This window comes from Littorina saxatilis, linkage group LG3 (assembly GCF_037325665.1).
Source record: "Littorina saxatilis isolate snail1 linkage group LG3, US_GU_Lsax_2.0, whole genome shotgun sequence".
NCBI lineage: Eukaryota > Metazoa > Mollusca > Gastropoda > Littorinimorpha > Littorinidae > Littorina > Littorina saxatilis.
In genome coordinates, this window is record NC_090247.1 from 50,857,818 (window position 1) to 50,879,317 (window position 21,500).

General features: G+C 43.6%; 1 protein-coding gene and 1 non-coding gene across 3 annotated transcripts in view; both read left to right on the forward strand.

Moving 5' to 3' along the window:
• Nucleotides 1–300: 300 nt before the first annotated feature.
• LOC138962591 (polyphosphoinositide phosphatase-like) overlaps nucleotides 301–21,500 on the forward strand; it is a 50,125-nt gene continuing 28,925 nt past the window's right edge. For both annotated transcript variants that reach the window (XM_070334462.1, XM_070334463.1), the window contains exons 1-11: nucleotides 301–456; nucleotides 4,225–4,323; nucleotides 6,221–6,344; nucleotides 8,124–8,280; nucleotides 10,320–10,370; nucleotides 12,389–12,645; nucleotides 13,147–13,284; nucleotides 15,883–15,983; nucleotides 17,354–17,516; nucleotides 17,929–18,026; nucleotides 18,535–18,668. In XM_070334462.1, the coding sequence (XP_070190563.1) occupies nucleotides 391–456; nucleotides 4,225–4,323; nucleotides 6,221–6,344; nucleotides 8,124–8,280; nucleotides 10,320–10,370; nucleotides 12,389–12,645; nucleotides 13,147–13,284; nucleotides 15,883–15,983; nucleotides 17,354–17,516; nucleotides 17,929–18,026; nucleotides 18,535–18,668 (1,388 nt within the window). In that variant the 5' untranslated portion in view covers nucleotides 301–390. The remainder of the gene's footprint in view (nucleotides 457–4,224; nucleotides 4,324–6,220; nucleotides 6,345–8,123; nucleotides 8,281–10,319; nucleotides 10,371–12,388; nucleotides 12,646–13,146; nucleotides 13,285–15,882; nucleotides 15,984–17,353; nucleotides 17,517–17,928; nucleotides 18,027–18,534; nucleotides 18,669–21,500) is intronic.
• On the forward strand, nucleotides 21,131–21,249 carry LOC138963342 (5S ribosomal RNA). Its single transcript, XR_011454806.1, has one exon. It is a non-coding gene; the product is annotated as a 5S ribosomal RNA (ribosomal RNA).

Here is a 21,500-nt window from a genome sequence, read left to right on the forward strand (position 1 = left end):
ATTAATTAGAGAAGGACTCAAGGAGACTGCCAAGCAGAGAAGTCATTTGGGACGTCAATGTTTAGAGCCGGCAATTATTAGAAGAAAAATTTTGTAACATACCTGTCTGCTACCCCTGTCTGCTCTTTTCCACGTGAAACACAACAGAGATCTTGAGGAGCTGCATGATCTGTCCTCCGTTGATGATTTCTTCCGAGACAGAGAGCTAACTACCAGCCACAAAGCCGGAGAACGAATATAGTAGTGGAGTGGTCGCCCTTTCCCCTTGTCCTCAAACCGTTCGAGACAAATTCACAAGCCGATCGAGAATCGCGTTTTAGAATGATCTCCCTTCCCTAGCTTCCCGTGATCGTCCAAAGCAGTTCTTAGGGAAAATACATTGTTAAAAACATGACTTACACGGAAGTCCCGATCATAAACTGGATGCAGAAGCTTGTTCTTTATGAAACAAAAGCTGTAAGTATGCGTATTTGGCTTGCATCAAGTCTCTCTCTCTCTCTCTCTCTCTCTCTCTCTCTCTCTCTCTCTCTCTCTCTCTCTCTCTCTCTCTCTCTCTCTCTCTCTATGTCCTTTGGCTTTGGGACACAGTCACTCACTTTTGATTTATTGCTTTGTTCACGAAATTATGATGTTCTGCATAATATCCATTGTCTTGCAGAGTTGATGTACTATTGCATAGTATTCTGACTCTAATTGACTTGCAAATTTTTCACCTTGTCATGAACATTTATAAACTACAAGTACAATGTTTCATATAATGCGCTTATGAAGTTATGTACATAAACTTATACTGTTTCACTAATTATGTATGTAGTAGTAGTTATTATAGTAGATTTAGTCCCTCTTTAGGGCGAGGGCCAGATGCAAAAAAGTATACCAGAATTGTCATTGTCATTGTCAATGTCATTCTCTCTCTCTCTCTCTCTCTCTCTCTCTCTCTCTCTCTCTCTCTCTCTCTCTCTCTCTCTCTCTCTTTTACGTCTCTCTCTCTCTCTTTTTACGTCTCTCTCTCTCTCTCTTTACGTTGAAAAGGAACCATAGGCTAAAAGAGAAAAGACAGACCGATAGACCGACAGACGACCAGAGACAGAGACAGTGAGAGAGACACACATACACTGACAAAAAGATAGTAAGGCAGCGAGAGAGGTCACTCACAAGCACGATCACGCACACACACTTGTAAACACGCACACATGCACAAAAAACAATTTGGCTGGGGGGGGGGGGGGGGGGGGGGGGGGGATGCTTAAGGCCCCCGGGCTTGAGACCCCCATAGACCACCAACCCTGCCCCCTCGTCCGGCCCTGCGCACACCTGTACACACAGTAACACATGGTGCACTCAATTACTGAAATAGACAAACACACACTGTATGCCAGGCGCACGCGAGAAAAGCGCCAGAGAGGGGATGACATCACGATGCATTGACGTCAAAACATCTTGACGTCGTCTAATTGCGTAAGGCCAAAAAAATAAGTCTGTTTACGGTATCTCGACTGACCCTATTTTTTTGCGCGACCCGAGACTTTTTTTTGGTATTTGGGGGAAGAAAAAAAAAGTTAAAAATTAAAAAAAAAAAAGTCTTTGTTTTTTGGCGAAATAATAAAAAAATAAAAAAATCCCGACCTACCGACCCTATTTTTTTGGCCTATGTTACCGTAAACAGATTTTTTTGGGTGGCCTAAGCATTATGCCGTAGCAGGGATGTCGTTAGGCGTCGGACATCGGACATTTAACGATGAAAATCCCCAAATGTCCGATACACATTGCCGCGTGGTCATTGTCCGATATGTACTCCATTCCTTCGGACAGCGCGATATTCGTAAATTTTCATTTCAAGATACAAATCTTCTAAAAGTTCGAACGCTCTCGTGTTCAGGTGACACCGAAGTTGCCAGTGCCGCGTGCGGATCTTTTCTTTTGTCGGGAATTCCCGAACCGTTTGCGGTATGCGCCGTTTGGGTATAACCGTCTCAGTGCAGCACACTGATCTAAAAATAGTGGATTATTTTTAAATCAGTGCATACTACAAGAGTACGGGAGACAACTCCAACTGACTAAATTTGTCGTCTGCTTTTGTTTTCGATACGAGACGAAGCTCTGAATTATGCCGCTGAAAAAAAAAACTAAAGCCTGCAAAAGATCAGCATTAGATCAAACCGATCATTTTGTTTTCAACTTTTATCCAAATCATGCAGTTTGTAATCAAAGTAAGACTAAGAGCTCTGAAGTTGTTCATGTTGGTTTCTTTTTTGTGGTTTCTTTGAAACTAAACAAATACAACATTATACGCACACTGTGTTGATGTATTTACTATATTATGTGTGTGTTCCACAGCGCGTGGGTGTGTGCATGTGTGTGTGGGCGCATGACTTTGGAACAATTCCATGGAATGTGTTATATGGCGCAAATTTATAATGTCCAATTACACTTTCTGAAAGCGGTCAAATGTCCTATTGATGCTAAAGAACTCAGGACATTTGTCCTATAGATATGAATTTGTAGCAACATCCCTGCCGTAGTCTCAGAAATTCCACCCCAACATATCGGCCTTGGGTAGCGGTGGATCGAAAATCGAAGAATTAGTCGGCACCCACCGTATTTCAGTTAGTATGTTCCCAATTTTTGGTGAACTTCCATCCCGAACTGTAGCCTGAGTTAGGGCACAAAGATTCCTTCTTTATCATGTATTATCGGCATGAACATTTCTCAAGTCGATTATATATATATTAGAGGTTACAACACGAGTGTTTTTTTTATATGGCTTGTATTTCAGTCAAGACCCAGCGGGAATATCAAAGGGACTCACTCGCCAGAGGCTCGTGAGTCCCTTGATATTCATCCGCTGGGTCTTGACTGAAATACAAGCCATATTAAAAACCACTCGTGTTGTAACCTGTATATCCCATGAAGATCTAAAAGACAAAGTGTGACGGAAACATCAAGCTTTAGTTGTGTGTTCAGATGAGGCACCTCTGCACATGCCTTATTCTAAAGGCTTGTCTGTTGATCTGTCAAGTCGGTGCATAATGGTGGCTTAATGGTTGTCCCCGTCAGTTGAAAGCCTCTTACACGGATTTGACTGAATACCTAGTGGTTACACACGCATCTCCTGAGATCTTGGACACCTTCATCATCTATAGGGCATACTGCACCGCAGAAGAGCTAGAAATACTCGCAAAATGCATTAAACAGCTTGTCCAGAGAACACTCGTCGTCGATGATGTACCGATTAGGGCGTGTGTACCGGGCACGCTGTAACTTCACATGAGCATAGTCTGAACATAGCAGTGCTGGTCGGACGGACTGGGTTTTTAACGATTGCTAGTTTGACTTTTGTTTTAGTTGAGAGCACGAGCACACTCAAACACATACGGCTTGTCATGTTGATCACAAGAGAGAAATAGAACAGCGAATACAAGGAAACATAACAGATTACGTCCCCTTAATATGACGCGATGGACGACAGACGTCATGAAATCTATGACGCTACAATGATAGTCTCGGCAAGTCGAGACTAAAACTCAGCTATAACACTGAACGACTCTCGCGCAAGTTCTCAAAAGCGTGGTTACCCCTTGCACATCCGGTCTATAGGTACATGTGCATTTTGGAATGTCAAGGACGACAGAAAGTAGAGCCAGCTATGATGTATTTTGTGCACCCTTATTTATCCTCTATTTTATGTGTTATAAGAGTGCAATAGTTACATGATAGATGTAACAAGAGAACAATGGAAATACAAGAAATATACCTAGAGTACATTTACAGAGACAAAGAAGGGAGGTCATGGGATATATATATATAGTATAGCGTTCGTGGGATACCTCCAGCTTCGCTGGGATTATGTAAATTGAAATGCCTTGTCAATGTTTTGCGTTGTGTACATGTATTTGTTCATACACGTGTACACACACTCACACACACACACACACACACACACACACACACACACACACACACACACACACACACACACACACACACACACACAGAATGACACTCTCTCTCTCTCTCTCTCTCTCTCTCTCTCTCTCTCTCTCTCTTTCTCTCACACACAAACACACACACTGTCACACAAGGCAGTCATATCGACAAGGATGTGACTCACAAGAAAAAAGGCTCTCATTTTCTTTTCATTGTAAATTAATTGGCCTAAATAAAACCATTGAGGTAGAGGTCATAATTTATAGGTCTGTGCATATGTGTGTCTTTATGTTGCAGAGATTCTATATTGTGGGATCAAATAAAATTGAGACTCGCTTCAGGGTGTTGAAGATTGACCGAACAGAACCAAGAGACCTGGTTATTAATGATGATAAGGTAAGGGATTTGTCAATGTCAACAGACAACTAAATAAAAATAAAAATATTAAATGCGTACTTGTAATTGTAGTCAGAGATTGTTGTTTTCACGTTCTTTGTCTTGTTCGGACTAAGGGCTGCCTGTATGTAGTTGAGCCAAGTATACAATATATATATAATTATATATATATGACGCTGTGATGATAGTCTCGGCAAGTCGAGACTAAAACTCAGCAATAGCACTGAACGACTCTCGCGCAAGTTCTCAAAAGCGTGGTAACCCGTTGCACATCCGGTCGACAGGTACATGTGCACTTTGGAATGTCAAGGACGACAGAAAGTAGAGCCAGCTATGATGTATTGCGTGCACCCTTATTTAACCACTATTTTATGTGTTATAAGAGTGCAATAGTTACATCATAGATGTAACAAGAGAAGAATGGAAATACAAGAAATATACCTGGAGTACATTTACAGAGACAAAGAAGGGGGGTCTGTGAAGGGACACATTTTTTTGTTTCCTCTCTCTTTTGCTCTGCTAAGAGATTTTAACAAATCTCAGAAGAAAGTCTCTTCTGACTTTCAATTGTTTCTTTCACAACTTCTGATGTTTTATATATATACAACATAATAAAAAGTCAAAAACCAAGCCATAATGTCGCATCTTTTTAAAAATCCAAATTTTCGGCCCGCAGGCCTTCTTCAAAGGTTCACAGACCAAGCGTCTATAGTTACCAACACAGCAATAATAAGTTAATAATAATAATAATTATAAGTTAATAATAATAATACGTTAATAATAATAATAAGTTAATAATAATAATAAGTTAATAATAATAATAAGTTGCTGTGTTGGTAACTATAGACTATATATAATTATAAGTTTCCAAAATCTCGGGTTGCAATTTTCTAAATTTATTACAGCTGTTTTCAAAGAAAAGTACTTAAAGGCACACTCAGCTTCCCGTAAACTATCGGTTTCTGGTCACAGACACTGTCAGGCTTTTACACGCAGTACGAACACCCTTTCGTTTAAACACTCACCGCTTGAGAACATCCTAGGTGCCCTCCGTAAATAACAAGCATTGTTTAAAGAATTTATTTTTGCGTGGCCAGCCGGATTTAAATACAATGAGACAAATCGGACGCCTCGTCTTCATCAAGACTAGATGAGTACAATTCGAAGTTTGGAAAGTTCCGAAAAAGGGAGCCCGGAAGCGTGTCACGCAAGGTCATGTTTCCCGTAGCAGACGAATGTCCTGCATAGCGCTTGCTTGTTTGAAACCAACTGCCACCGATAAGTTTGTGTGACTCGCAGCTGTTTGTTGCGTTTTAGATTCAGAGGTACACAATAACGTGCTACGGCAAGTCGCATTGAAATCACAAACCGACAACTAAATTCTGGAAAAAAAGAAAGTGGATCACACAGGTTCACGATGGCTCAGGGGTTAGATAAACCACAAAAACTAATGTGTGGTTTACGCGAGCTAAATAGCCATTCAAACTAACTGTGTCATTTAATGCTATTACATGCTATTGCAAGTGTGTTGGATAAGGTTAGAACTGCTTTTTTCATGAGAAGATTTAAATCGTTCTGTAACCATTTGAGAGAAACTGGGACTTTAATGATATTTTCAGATCACACAAAAATTCCAATGTGCTTATTCTGTTTGAATAGTAATTTTGTGTCGTCAGTCACTGAGTCAGACCCTCCATTTTATAGAAATTTCTTCTGACAATATGCAACCCATTTGATAGTTTTAGGCATGCAAGTAGTCTTCTGACAGAACAATTATTTTGTAGCTTTTGCATATCTTCAATCGAGGTTGAGCTGACCAATCGTCCACTTAGTCTCGGAACAATACTAATGTAATTTGCTAAACTGATTAAAAAAAACTCATTTCTTTTTGCAACAGGTTGAGTACAGCAGAACAGAGATTCGCAGTGTGTTGTCCATGATTGATGGCGGAAACAAAACCAAGCGAGCAGCACAGGGGTCTGCAGGCTTATCCAAGACCACCTCTGCATTTGGAATTGCTGGTGAGTTTAGGTGTGGAGGTAGTTATTCAGATGCTGTGTACTTTTTGACTCACATGCGAAGCAAAAGTGAGTCTATGTACTCACCCGAGTCGTCCGTCCGTCCGTCCGGACGTCCGGAAAACTTTAACGTTGGATATTTCTTGGACACTATTCAGTCTATCAGTACCAAATTTGGCAAGATGGTGTATGATGGCAAGGCCCCAAAAAACATACATAGCATCTTGACCTTGCTTCAAGGTCAAGGTCGCAGGGGCCATAAATGTTGCCTAAAAAACAGCTATTTTTCACATTTTTCCCATTTTCTCTGAAGTTTTTGAGATTGAATACCTCACCTACATATGATATATAGGGCAAAGTAAGCCCCATCTTTTGATACCAGTTTGGTTTACCTTGCTTTAAGGTCAAGGTCACAGGAGCTCTTCAAAGTTGGATTGTATACATATTTTGAAGTGACCTTGACCCTGAACTATGGAAGATAACTGTTTCAAACTTAAAAATGATGTGGGGCACATGTTATGCTTTCATCATGAGACACATTTGGTCACATATGATCAAGGTCAAGGTCACTTTGACCCTTATGAAATGTGACCAAAATAAGGTAGTGAACCACTAAAAGTGACCATATCTCATGGTAGAAAGAGCCAATAAGCACCATTGTACTTCCTATGTCTTGAATTAACAGCTTTGTGTTGCATGACCTTGGATGACCTTGACCTTGGGTCAAGGTCACATGTATTTTGGTAGGAAAAATGTGTAAAGCAGTTCTTAGTGTATGATGTCATTGCTAGGTTTAGTTACCCTAAAGGTCGAGGTCAAGCATGTGAGTCGTATGGGCTTTGCCCTTCTTGTTGTTTCTTTTTCTCCGGGCAGGGAGCATCCTTCTTCATAGGTTATTTTTTTAAATTTTTTTTTTAACTTTAATCTTAATTCTTTATTTGTTTTACTCATTCTAAATTCCTTAACCGCAATTTATAATAAAAAATATATCTATGCTGTATACTGTTGGTGTGCCAAACACAGGAAAAGCTTGAAAAAAAATGCAAAAAAGTTAAATTATTGTATACATTTGTGAACTTTTTAAAAACTTTATTTATTCTCTTTATCGTTCAACAATGCATAGTTCTCACGTGGTTCATCCATGGAATAACAAAACCAAAAGATCGCTATTGGGAGGTAAGCTATGAAGAGAAGGTCTCTGGATTCTTGAAAACATTTAGGGTTTCAAGTCGAATCGTAAAACTGTGCATGCAAAATAACCGACTGGTAAACACACACACACACACACACACACACACACACACACACACACACACACACACACACACACACACACACACACACACACACACACACACACACACATTTTCAACATTCACCAAGGGTCTCCCTTAATTTTCTTAAACTATTTGGTCAATTTTATTTACATAGAACAGTGGTAGCAGGCGTCATCGATCGTTGGGAAATTTGGGTCGTTTCCTCCCAGTGGAAAGCTAACAGCAACGTAGTCGCGCTACCCAGGTGTCTGCGTGTTTAGGTGTATTCATGCAGCCACCTGCACTTATGGCAGAATGACCAAGGTCTTTTACGTGCCATTGTGGTGACACAGGGGTGGGACATGGCTCTGGGTCTGCACATAAAGTTGACCCGTGTCCGTCCCGGCCCGAATTCAAACCAGCGACCTTCCGATCACAAGTCCAGTACTCTACCAACTGAGCTACCGGGCCCCCCGCAGCCGATCGTAGTCCTGCAGTGTTTTCCAAACTTTGCTTTTGACTGCAGGTTTTGTGCGATTCCTGGAGGGGCCGTACATCATTCTGATCACCAAACGGAAGAGGGTGGCTCTGGTCGGCCCGCACACAATCTACAAGATAGAAGACATCAGCATGCTGTACATCCCAAATGACAGTGTGCGTTATGTCCACCCTGACGAGAGCAGGTAAAGAGTGTTACTCAATACAGTGGAACCCCACTTTTAAGACCCCCGAAGTTGACCTCTCCCCTGAAGATCTTGCTTTTTGAGAATTTCTCTTCATGACCTCTGTAAATTTAACCCCTTCTTCTTCTTCAGCGTTCCAGAATTGTCTGGTTACGTGCGAGCTCGTTTGCCCATTTGCAGACCTGTTTACCAGTACGATTTGGGCGTATTTTGTACGCCAAATTATTATCGGTACGCAAATACGCGACACACGCACAAAATACGCATAAGAAAAAGTCTAGAATACGTTTTCCGGTGTTGGTGTGCTGATTACGGGATGGTACAACTGATACCGGTTTCGGTTAAAGGGAGATAACCATGACAGCGAGTCTTCAGCTGTAGAAACCTTGTTCAGTTGTTGGCACGTGCGATCGTCTTGACAATCGTGGCAAAATGAAGCGGTAAAATGTGTCAGTTTCGGATGACTGTACCAAGTCTAAACAGCAGAAGCAGCAGATTTTCTTGGAGAAATATAAGAAAGAGCCAGGAATTGTGGAGTCTACTATGGGAAAAAGTCATCCACACTGCAAGTATTGTAAATCAGATTTCTCCGTTGCCCATGCTGGGAAATATGACATCGAACGACACTGCATTTCCAAAACTCACCTGGACAAGGTTGCTGCAAAGAAATCCGCTGAAAGCTGTCACGGAATTATGAAGTTCATTCCCGCAAAGCAAATCCTGCCAGAAGAAAAGGTTGTAGTCCGTGCTGAAGCAAGGTTTTCTGAGATGATTGTAAAAATGAACTTGCCACTGTCAACCGCAGATGTTATTTCACGAACTTCATCTTTTCATTATCGATCTGTTTGGAAGACACTGGTTATAATGCTATAAACTGACAGGTAAATAAAATTGTTTTATTCCTGTTGTATTGGAAGGAGTTAAATTCTGAAGGTGTCCACAAGACATGCTATTCTTACTCAAACACTTTTGCACCCACGCGTACATTCCCTAGCCCATATGGCTTTGCTTGCAAAGTACAGCAGAACCTCCGATGTGTGGACCCTCCCATGAGAGGACACCTCCCTTAAAAGGACACTGCTCTTGTCCCTGTTTATATTATCTCTACCAAAGTATACCTGTCATGAAAGGCCACCTGCAATGTAGGGACACTTTTGGCTGTTCCCAAGGGTGTCCTTTCCTCGCAGGTACCACTGTACACCAACTTTTTGAAAAATACACTCAACTTTTTGGGAAAGTACTCTTGCCTCGTGTTTAGGGTAAACAGGTCTGCATTTGGGTTCCCCACACTATAATCTGAGAGCATAGTCAGCTCACTCCGCTTTCGTTGAGTAGGCATGCTGGGTATTTTTGTATTTCCATAACCCACCGAAATCCAAGATGGATTACAGGATCTTTTCCGTGCACACTTGGTCTTGTGCTTGCGTGTACACACGAAGGGGGTTAAGTCACTGGCAGGTCTGCACATAAGTTGACCTGGGAGATCAGGAAAAATCTCCACTCTTAACCCACCAGGTGGCATTGACGGGGATTCAAACTCACGACCTCCCGATTAGGAGGCCGACGTCTTACCACCATGCCACTGCGCCTGTCAATTTAACCCCAATTTAATACTCCCTCTTTATGACCTGAATTTCTCAGGATTTGTTTTAGGTCTTTAAAGGGGGGTTCCACTGTACTGAGAATGATTATCTTATTGATGGATGCACTAACTAGTTGAGTGGTAGTATTCGCACCTTCAAAGTGGATTAGGTTTGGGGTTTGGATCCTAGAATTATGACTGCAAGAGGATGTTGCACAGAAAAAGGACTTTAATGGGCAAGGATTCAAAGAATACTTGGGTTTTGTGTGTGGTAGTGCTATCACATCAGTGGATACATTTGTGGCTTGAGCAGACTACTGAATTTCATTTTGAAATGTCTTAGATCGTCTCCCTTGAGCTCTTTTTGAGAGAAAAAAAATTGCAGATGAGGCAACGAGTGGGGTAGTTTGCATCGTTTATGACTTCCCTATGACGCTTTTTCTGTGCTCATTTGCAGATACGTTCGGATGTTTCAAAATGTGGACTTATCCAGCAACTTTTACTTCAGGTGAGTCTTTCTGTTAGTTGATTAGTTAGTTTGTTTGTCTATTTGTTGTATTCAGGCACAAAATGCGACGAGAAGACAAAGACAAACTTCAACAGAAATCAAGGACTAATGTTACCTGTTAATTGCTTTTGGGATGATGTACAACCTATACTGTTCAAAAAAAGAAACGCATAGCTTGTAATATTTGGTTAATTTAGTTATATGGCTACAAGGATATCCACCAAACTGCAGAAAGTGTTTATCTGGTCGTCGACCTTTCGTTCATTGCCACAAGTGAGCTCTGCACGTGACGCATGCGTTATCAGTGGCTACAATGTCAAAATTGCTCATTTGGCATGACCACTCGTCATGCTTCAGTGTAATCTCGTGAAACTCGGGGAATATTGAGCTCTCACCATGTCTTCCAAAACCCATAAAAGCGGATTGTTCGCCACAAAGAAATCAGACGACAATTCAGCGACGAAAGATGGCCCGATTGAGCAGAGAAGACCGCCAAATTGCATTGGGTCGTTTACAAGCAGGCCAAAGTCAAAGTGCAATCGCCAGGCACTTCCACGTGTCCCAGAGCACCATCAGTAGACTGTGGGTCAGGTTTCAAGCCACTGGCTCCGTTGCTGACTTGCCACGAGCGGGAAGACCAAGGGCGACAACTGCTGCTCACGACCGCTTCATACGGCTCCGCCACCTCCGGAATCGTTTCCTGTCGGCCTCATCTTCTGTCCAGGCTCTCCCCGGGCCACACCGATTATCGGACCAGACCGTGCGGAACCGCCTGCATGAAGCTGGTTTGAGAGCTCGCAGACCTCACAGAGGAGCTGTCCTCACCCGCCGCCATCGCCAGAACCGAGTGCAGTGGGGCAACCAGCACCTTCGCTGGACCGTCCGGAATCACTGGAGACACGTGTGGTTCAGCGACGAGTTCTACTTCCTGCTCCAGCGACATGATGGTCGGAGGAGGGTCTACCGGAGAGTAAACGAACGTTACGCGCCCAACTGTGTGGATGAGGCACCCGTTCATGGTGGTGGAGGCGTCATGGTGTGGGGGGCGATCAATACCGCTGGAAGGAGCACCCTGGTGCACGCATAACTGCCCAGCGATACGTGGAGGAAATTCTGCGCCCACACGCCCTTCCTCTTCTGGCTGACCAGGATGCCATATTCCAGCAGGACAACGCTCGCCCGCACACAGCACGACTCACCACCCAGTTCCTCACCGACCACCATGTCCAGGTGCTTCCCTGGCCATCCATGTCGCCAGACATGAAACCGATAGAACACCTCTGGGATGAATTGGACAGACGTGTGCGCAGGCGAGAAGAAGCGCCGGCAAATCACCGCGATCTATTGCAGGCACTTCAGGAGGAGTGGGACACCATCCCACAGCAAGATATCCGGCATCTGATCCAGTCCATGCCCAGAAGGTGCCAGGCAGTTGTTGCTGCTCAAGGCAGTCACACCCCCTACTGACTTGACAGCCTCGGCACCCAATCGTATTGATTGACTGATTGATTTGAAGATGCAAATGAACTGTGTGTGCATTCAACTGTGTCCATACCAAATTTCAAACAAATAATCTAAATATTGGATTTTCTGTTAATTTTTTCGAAAAATAAAACAAATTTGGCAAGTAGCAACTATGCGTTTCTTTTTTTGAACAGTATATATAGTGCCTCAAATTCTGGGAGGCTAGCGGGTTGTAGTTAAAGGTTTGGAATTCTTGAAAATGAAAGCAAAGCTGTATTCTGCTTTAACCCATTGCCTCATGCACATAGTCTATAAAGATACTGGACTAGTGCAAGCCTTCAAAGCCAGGGGGGTGGGGGGGGGGGGGGGGGGGGGGGGGGTATTACCTTACTGCAGCAAGGGAAGGGTGACAGAATAAACTTGGAACCTAGCATTCAACTAGCACTATGAGGATTTTTTTCTGGAAAGAAGACATATTTACTGGATTTTATTGGGCATAAAAAGGAACATTGACTTTAAGTTTTCTACATGTTTTGTATTTTATGTGGTTTCAGCTACAGCTACGACCTCACCCACAACCTTCAGTACAACATGGCCAAGTCATTGCAACCCACGCAGGGCCCTATCCCCCCTCCTGAGTCCCAGAGCAAGCAGAAACTGGTATTCTGGGAGTCCAGCATGGAGGATGAAAGTAAACCCGGCGAGGGTACCGCCGAAAAGGAGGACATCTGCTTCTCTGATTTCTCCACCCAGGAGGCGTCATTCTCACCCACCCTTGCGTACGGACTCACCGGTGACAAAAACAGTGCTGGTGTGTAGGACTTATTTGATTGTTGACTTTATAGCACAATGAAAGCTCTGTTTTAGGACCCTTCAATTAAAGGCTGTTCTCTCTTTTAAGCTCCCCCCTTCCCCTCTTTTTAAAATTTTTTTGTTATTTTGTTTTTGATTTTTCGTTAAAGTGTCCATAAATTTACCTCCCTGTTCATAAACTGATATAGTCGGTTTTCTTGGATTGCCCTTTATTTTCTTAGATGGAAAGATGGCAATGTTTCATTCTAACATTCTGCTCTGTGCCCTTTACACTTATTGCTGTAAGCTGTTTAGTACTCAGGGGTGGTAAGGGGGGATTGGGCCGGGAGGGGCATAGCAGGTATATAGGTGAGTACATTGAACTCAGAACTTGATTTTGAAAAGATAGAGGTTTTAGGATTAGCCTAATCATTCCATCTGTCCTTTGAGAAAATTCTGGACACGTTTGTGATGCTTTTTTTTTATCAACCTGTTACCCCCTGTATTTTTGTGTGTGCAGCCAATGAACTGGTCTGCGGTGTGCGGCAGAAACCGGTGCGAAAGTTTGTGTGGAATAATCACCTGCTGAAGGACTTTGAGGGCAAGGTACACCATGACTGGATCCTCTACATCATCCATGGCTTCATCGGACAAAGCAGTATCCTTGCCATCGCTTTGCTTGTTTGATAACACAGTGAAACACCCTGGTTAAGATCTCTAAAATCCGGGAACAGACTACTTCCAATTCAGTAGGGGGGCGACTATCCTCAACCCGGCGGATCCCCAGGTGGCGGATAGGGGAACGGCCCCCAGATATGGGGGCCAGCTGCGAATATAGAATAAGCAGTCCCGGACCAACTAGCGGTGTCTCTACCAGGACAGGGTGGGTTGGCAGATGGCACTGACTACCCTATAAATGCCCTACGTGTCCGATGACGGTTACACCATGCGGGTAAGAGCCGCATTAAAAGCTCTAGCCCCGGGGTGGGATCCCCGGTAAGAAATCCCCCATGTGTTCCCAGGGTTAGGTTTTTGAGCCAGGAACTAAGGGCGGGGTAAGCCCGAAAGAAACCTAAGGGCTGAAGTCGGAGGATCTGGGCCAACAGGCGCACCTTAACCAACCACAGATCCACAAAAACGCAAAATGAAAACAGCGAACGACAAGAAGAAGAAGATCTCTAAAATTCTGAGAAAATCAGGTCTTAAAAGGGGGTACATTTATAGAGGTTGTGGACAGAGAAACTGAAAAAGTAAGGTCTTGAACAAGAGGAATTCTTCAATTGGGGAGGGGGGGGGGTTCTTAAAAGGGGGTACATTTATAGAGGTTGTGGACAGAGAAACTGAAAAAGTAAGGTCTTGAACAAGAGGAATTCTTCAATTGGGGAGGGGGGGGGGGTCTTAAAAGGGGGTACATTTATAGAGGTTGTGGACAGAGAAACTGAAAAAGTAAGGTCTTGAACAAGAGGAATTCTTCAATTGGGGAGGGGGGGGGGGTCTTAAAAGGGGGTACATTTATAGAGGTTGTGGACAGAGAAACTGAAAAAGGAAGGTCTTGAACAAGAGGAATTCTTCAATTGGGGAGGGGGGGGGTCTTAAAAGGGGGTACATTTATAGAGGTTGTGGACAGAGAAACTGAAAAAGTAAGGTCTTGAACAAGAGCAATTCTTCAATTGGGGAGGGGGGGGGGGGTCTTAAAAGGGGGTACATTTATAGAGGTTGTGGACAGAGAAACTGAAAAAGTAAGGTCTTGAACAAGAGGAATTCTTCAATTGGGGAGGGGGGGGGGGGGTTTCTTAAAAGGGGGTACATTTATAGAGGTTGTGGACAGAGAAACTGAAAAAGTAAGGTCTTGAACAAGAGGAATTCTTCAATTGGGGAGGGGGGGGGGGTTCTTAAAAGGGGGTACATCTATAGAGGTTGTGGACAGAGAAACTGAAAAAGTAAGGTCTTGAACAAGAGGAATTCTTCAATTGGGGAGGGGGGGGGGTCTTAAAAGGGGGTACATTTATAGAGGTTGTGGACAGAGAAACTGAAAAAGTAAGGTCTTGAACAAGAGGAATTCTTCAATTGGGGAGGGGGGGGGGGTCTTAAAAGGGGGTACATTTATAGAGGTTGTGGACAGAGAAACTGAAAAAGTAAGGTCTTGAACAAGAGGAATTCTTCAATTGAGGAGGGGGGGGGGGGGTTCTTAAAAGGGGGTACATTTATAGAGGTTGTGGACAGAGAAACTGAAAAAGTAAGGTCTTGAACAAGAGGAATTCTTCAATTGGGGAGGGGGGGGGGGGGGTCTTAAAAGGGGGTACATTTATAGAGGTTGTGGACAGAGAAACTGAAAAAGTAAGGTCTTGAACAAGAGGAATTCTTCAATTGGGGAGGGGGGGGGGGGTCTTAAAAGGTGGGTTCCAATAGGAAGGTTTCCGCCAGTTATCTCTCTGAGGTTTTGGGTGCGTGCCCCTTGCGGGGGCAAAAAATATCGAGGTCACAAGCAGGGTCAAGGGGAAGGTCGGCTGGGCGGACAGGAGTATGACGGCTTACTTGTGCCAAAACCTGGTGTTACCCATTATCACGTGATAATTACTAATTAACGCTGTCAGTTACTGTTTTCATCTGTTAGTTACTAATTTTCACGGGAAAATTACTAATTTTTAGTTTCGGCACAAGCAATCCGTCAGGAAGTGAGCCAAAATTAAAAATTAGTAATTAACAGGTGAAAGTTAGTAATCTTTCCGGAAAAATTAGCAATAAATTAGTAATTAACACGTGAAAATGGTAATTATCAAGGAAAAATTACTAATTTTCCCTTGATAATTACAATTATGAGGTTTTGGCACTAGTAAGCCGTCATACAGGAGACTACAATAGGAAGGTTTCCGCCAGTTATCTCTCTTTGAGGTTTTGGGTGCTTAGAGAGTACCGTACCCCTTGCGGGGGCAAAAAACATCGAGGTCACAAGCAGGGTCAAGGGGAAGGTCGCTGGGCGGACAGGAGACTATTTAATGATGATGATTGCTTACGTAGCGCAGATCACAGAATTATTTTGCACTCTCTGTAATTTCAAATAACATCTAAGATACACAATAAAATCACCACACAATAACAGTTAAGTCACAGCATGATGATATCTAATGTAGACAATAACATTGAACATGACAATGATCATGAAACATTCATATGAAAAGAACACGAAAAAGTTCAAACTCCAGCAGTAGTTGTGTGTGTGTGTTTTGTGTGTGGTTTTTTCCTTAACTTTCCCCAGACATTGGTGTGTACGGCAAGTCCATCTATCTGACTCTCATAGGGCGCAGATCGAATGAGTTTGCCGGCACGCGATTCTTGAAAAGAGGAGCCAATTGTCAGGTAAGGTCATGTGTGTGAGGTGTCAGAATGTAACAACTGGCAGTGTTATAGTCAAAAGTCAAGGGTGTGCGTTGCAACCTGGGGCAGTAAAAAAACACAATTCCAATTCATTGAAGTAAAGCCTGTCCTTTATTGAGCCCGAAGTCGACTACACAAAGACTTCTTGAAGTCTTTTTTCCGAAAACTTAGTGCTAAAGCTCCGTGTGACCTTCTTCTTCTTCTTCAGCGTTCCAGAATTGTCTGGTTACGTGTGAGCTTGTTTGCCCATTTGGGTTCCCCATGCTATACTCTGAGAGCATAGGCAGCTCACTCCGCTTTCGTTGATGAGGCATGCTGGGTATATTCGTGTTTCCATAACCCACCGAACTCCGACATGGATTACAGGATCTTTTCCGTGCGCACTTGGTCTTGTGCTTGCGTGTACACACGAAGGGGGTTAAGTCACTAGCAGGTCTGCACAAAAGTTGACCTGGGAGATCGGAAAAATCTCCACTCTTAACCCACCAGGCGGCAGCGACCGGGATTCGAACTCATGACCTCTCGATTAGGAGGCCGACGTCTTACCACCACGCCACTGCGCCCGTCTCCGTGTGACCAACTTCGCGAAGAGTACTTTGCGTAGTCCACTTCGCCCAGTTAAGGACGGGCTTAAACGTCTGTATCAGAAAAGTTGTAAAATTTCCTTCCTTTCTTCTTTCCTTCAATCATTTTTTCATTTACTCAAGTTTATAGAATTGTATTGTTCGTAGTTCCTTTAATCCAAAAACAGATAGACTGCCAACGTTCCAAAATTCAGAATCAAAAACTAAAAACAAAAAACCTACCATTCTTGCTTTTTGATTCGTAGTTCCTTTATAATAGCCTGTGATGTGTTGTAGACACAACCATATTTGACAAATATGTGATGTGTTGATTTGTGTCTCGCCCAGCAAAGACCCAAAATCCTGGTTTCTTGTCCAAACATCCCGAAATACATTTGAACCTGTCTATAACGACCACCAAAGGAACCGATCAGAGTGGTCGTTATAAGACAGGTGGTCGCTGTGGAAAGGGGAATTATATGAAGAAAACTTGTCTGGGATCCTTAGGAGTGGTCGTTGTGGGCAGGTGGTCGCTTTCGAGAGGTGGTCGCTTTCGAGAGGTGGTCGCTTTCGAGAGGTGGTCGCTTTCGAGAGGTGGTCGCTTTCGAGAGGTGGTCGCTTTCGAGAGGTGGTCGCTTTTGAGAGGTGGTCGCAAGGACAGGTTTAACTGTATATGTGTTACCTTACACAAGAGAATACCATCATTACTCTCATATTCTTTCTCCAATCATGAATTACTTTTTTGAAGTTTTTTTTCTCATCTTAGATATTGTTTTCTTCTTTCCCTAGGGTTCTGTGGCCAACGAGATTGAGACGGAGCAGATCGTGCAAGACATGTCGGTGACCTTCCTGTCTCACACGAAGGTGTCATCGTACACACAGTTGCGTGGCTCCGTGCCTCTCTACTGGTCGCAGGATCTTAGCAAAATGGTGGCCAAGCCCCCGATTACACGTAAGTGACTGCATGAGGCTTGGCTTTTGAATGTCTGACCGATCTTGTCAATGTTTAAAATTCATGTTTTTGTTCAAACCTGAAGAAGAAGTTGAGATTCAAATTCTCCTGCAGGTTTGTTTTGATTTTGAAAGCATATTTTAATATGGGTGTTTTGGGTGAAATGAAATTGATGGGCTTGAATTGATGGGAGTTGGGGGGGTAGGCATGAGCGGCAGTTTGGCTTTGTCTGTTCAGGTTAAAGATGAACGGTGCAAGATGTGATTAAGAAAAGTTGAAGTGTTTATGTTTAGCTTTTTAGATCTTTTAAACTACTGAAAGCAGGGTTGCATTCTGCTTGTGTTACATCATAGTGTTGTTGAAATTTGTTGTTTGTTGTTTATTTTGTTTTTTGTTTATCATTGGTTTTCAGTGGATCAGAGAGATCCATACGCTACAGTGGCAGGTCTTCACTTCAACCAGATTCTAAAGCGATATGGAGCTCCTATTGTCGTTCTCAACCTTGTCAAGGTAAATAAATATACAGATTGTGTTCAATTTTATTGTGGCATCTGTTACGCATTATTTTCAGCCAGGAAGCAAATGTCTCCACTCATTTCATTTATTATCATCATTCCCTCCAAGAAAAAAAGAAGTTTTACAAGCAAACTAAACAAGATGATATCCCCCCCCTCCCCCTCCCTCCGCCCCCCAAAAAAGAAGAAGAAAGAAAAAAAGACAAGAAACCACACATGCACACAGCTTTTTGTGTGTGTACTTTTTTTTTTATTAGAACTACTGATATTTTTGTGGTGAAGTGTGCATATTTTCCAAACTCTGACAGCTGATTTTTTGGTATTTTTGTATGCTTACCCATTTTCTCTTGGTCTTTCAAAAACTGGCCTTTATTTAAGAGAACAGTAAAAGTCAAGCTGTTTTTTAAGAAATGATTGTAGACTTCCAGAGAAAGTACACAAGTTGACTGAGTGACAGCTCTTGAAATCTGCAAAACATCATCATTGCCTTAAACATTCCACAGACCAGGGAGAAGAGACGCCATGAGAGCATCCTGAGCGAAGAGTTTGTGGAGTCCGTCAACTACCTGAACCAGTTCCTGCCTCCGGAGCATGCCATCCAGTACATCGGCTTTGACATGGCTCGGGTCACAAAGCGGTACTTTCAACATTTTTCTGTCAGTTACTCTCAATCGGTAGAAACTTCCTCAAAACTGATTCAGATTACATAGCCTGGCTATAAATGTAGCGACATGCCATGAATATCTATTACTTGGGCATCAATTTGGCTGTCATATAAAAAATGAAGAGGGAAGAAGATTCCGTGCTTCACAAAGTTTGTGTTGCGTGTACTTTAAGTGCAAAATTAGTATTCTAATTTGCTTTTCTAAATGACAAGATGACTTTTACAGACCTGTGCACATCTACGGTTTCTCCGTAATTTCTCCGATTTTTGAGTCACTTGAGAAAAAGTGACTCTATGTAATCGGTCAGTGTTAGTCTGTCCGGCCGGCCGTCCGGCCGTCCGTAGACACCACCTTAACGTTGGACTTTTCTCGGAAACTATCAAAGCGATCGGGCTCATATTTTGTTTAGTCGTGACCTCCAATGACCTCTACACTTTAACGATGGTTTCATTGACCTTTGACCTTTTTCAAGGTCACAGGTCAGCGTCAAAGGAAAAATTAGACATTTTATATCTTTGACAAAGTTCATCGGATGTGATTGAAACTTTGTAGGATTATTCTTTACATCAAAGTATTTACATCTGTAGCCTTTTACGAACGTTATCAGAAAAACAAGGGAGATAACTAGCCTTTTCTGTTCGGCAACACACAACTTAACGTTGGGCTTTTCTCGGAAACTATAAAAGTGACCGGGCTCAAATTTTATGTGAACGTGACTCATTGTGTTGTGAATAGCAATTTCTTCCTGTCCATCTGATGCCTCATATAATATTCAGAACTGCGAAAGTGACTCGATTGAGCGTTTGCTCTTCTTGTTATATGCAGAATTCCGATGTTTTACTCACACACAAAAAAGAGGTACTTTTTTCTGTTTTAAGATGTTTTGACCAATTAGTTGGCCGTTGCGCTGAAAAGACGTTTTCCGATTTACCGGAAGCGCACGTGTTCTCAGCATTGAGTCTTTCATCTTAAACTTAGTTCGTCCAGCGTCTGCGTGGCAACTTGTGATTGAAGTGAAACATGGAAAAGAAAAGAGAGTGCGAGATTCAGATAGTGAAGAGGAGACACCAGCTCTGTCACCAAAGAAGAAGAAAACGGCACAACAGTGCTGGAAGTCCAGTTATTCTCAAGACAACCTGCTGGCAAACAGTACAGTCATGAATGAATGTCAGAATGACGAGACCAAAGACATTTTCAGAACAAATGTTACAACAGTGTTGATGTTTCACCTTGGCTTGTTAATAAATAGTACTTCCCAATTTCTACTGCGTCATAGTGTTTCAGTTTGTGTGCTTTGTGAGCAGAATTATGTCTTGAACTGTCCTTACAGCTTACTACTGAAACATTTTAAAAAACTACTGAAATTTGGTTTGTTTACTACTGATGAGCGTTTTGAGTGTGCACAGGTCTGCTTTTATTCTGTGGTCACCAAATTGCTTTGTATGTCAATATAACACTTACCTCGACAGTACTATTCTTGCACATTATCTATTATAGGCCGAAAAAATTGGACAAAACGCTGAGTGGGTACAATTATCTCCCATAACCATGCGCCACCGTGGATCCCAAGCACTGTCCGAGTGCTTCCCCCTTACAGGATGTAGGTGGCGCGTCCTCTTTCTTTTTTCGCGCGTGTCAGACCGGCTGTGTTTCTGCTACGCTCCCGGATTATTTTGGACTAAGAGGCTTCTTTTCTGTGTGGACTATCACCTGTTGGATTATTGTGTGTTATTCCACTTCTGGCTTGAGGCTACGTTGTGTTTCCTTCAACTTGTGCCTCCGTTTTTGTGTGGCGGACTCGGCGTGCCTCCCGTCCTACTTCGTGGTGACCGGTCGTCTGCTTCTCGTTTCGCCGCATTCACTTGAGTATTGACCTAAATTTTCTTTGAATTTTGTTAATTCTCGGTCTTTAAGGGTACGTACAGGGCGAGGTAGGATGTCTCGTCCTGTTTTGGGCTCTGGTTCTACGGAACCAGAGTCTGCCGGGGGCAACCCTTCTCCGGGCGCCCAGCGTCATGTTTTACGCACGGAGAAGGGGATCTTTCGGCGCTCCGACTCTCCCTCCCCAAACGCTTTGCGTTTGCGGCGAGGGAGGGCGGAGAAAGCCTGTTTGAGCAAGCTCAATGCGAGCTTGCTCAAACAGGCTGGGCTTGAGCCTGGGACTTCGGGCGGGGCTGCGCCGTCGAAGGTTCGGGGAAGGTCGAGGGGAAAGAAAAAGCTTCTTTCTCCTTCTCCTTCAGTGGAACAAGCTTCCCCCCCTTCGACGCCGTTGTCCGGCCCTCAGTCTCAGGCTTCAGCTCCTCCCGGTTTCAAGCCTGGGGGGAAGGTTTCCTTCTCCTCCCTGGCTCGAATCCGGGGGCAGGTCGATTCCCAACCCTCTTTGGGGGTTGGTGAATCCGATCTAGGGGCTACTGGAGAGACTCAGGTTTTGACAGCCAACGGCCATACCACGTTGTAAACACCGGTTCTCGTCCGACCACCGAAGTTAAGCAACGTCGGGCCCGGTTAGTACTTGGATGGGTGACCGCCTGGGAACACCGGGTGCAGTTGGCATTAAAATCTTCCTTTTCCGGTGCCTCTCCTGTGCCCTCCTCGGTTTCCACCGCTGTGGAAGCCAGGAGGGACACGGGTCCTCCTCTGAACTCCCTCGCTGGGTCGTCTGCTGCTGTTTCGACAGTAGTTTCGGCCTCCTGGGGGGGGAGATCGGAGGAGATGACGGGGTCTCTGAATTCCCTCCCCGCTGGGGTTGGGATGCGAATTGACCCCGTTCAGGGCGGTCCTGTGGGGGCAGGGGTTTCAGGCTT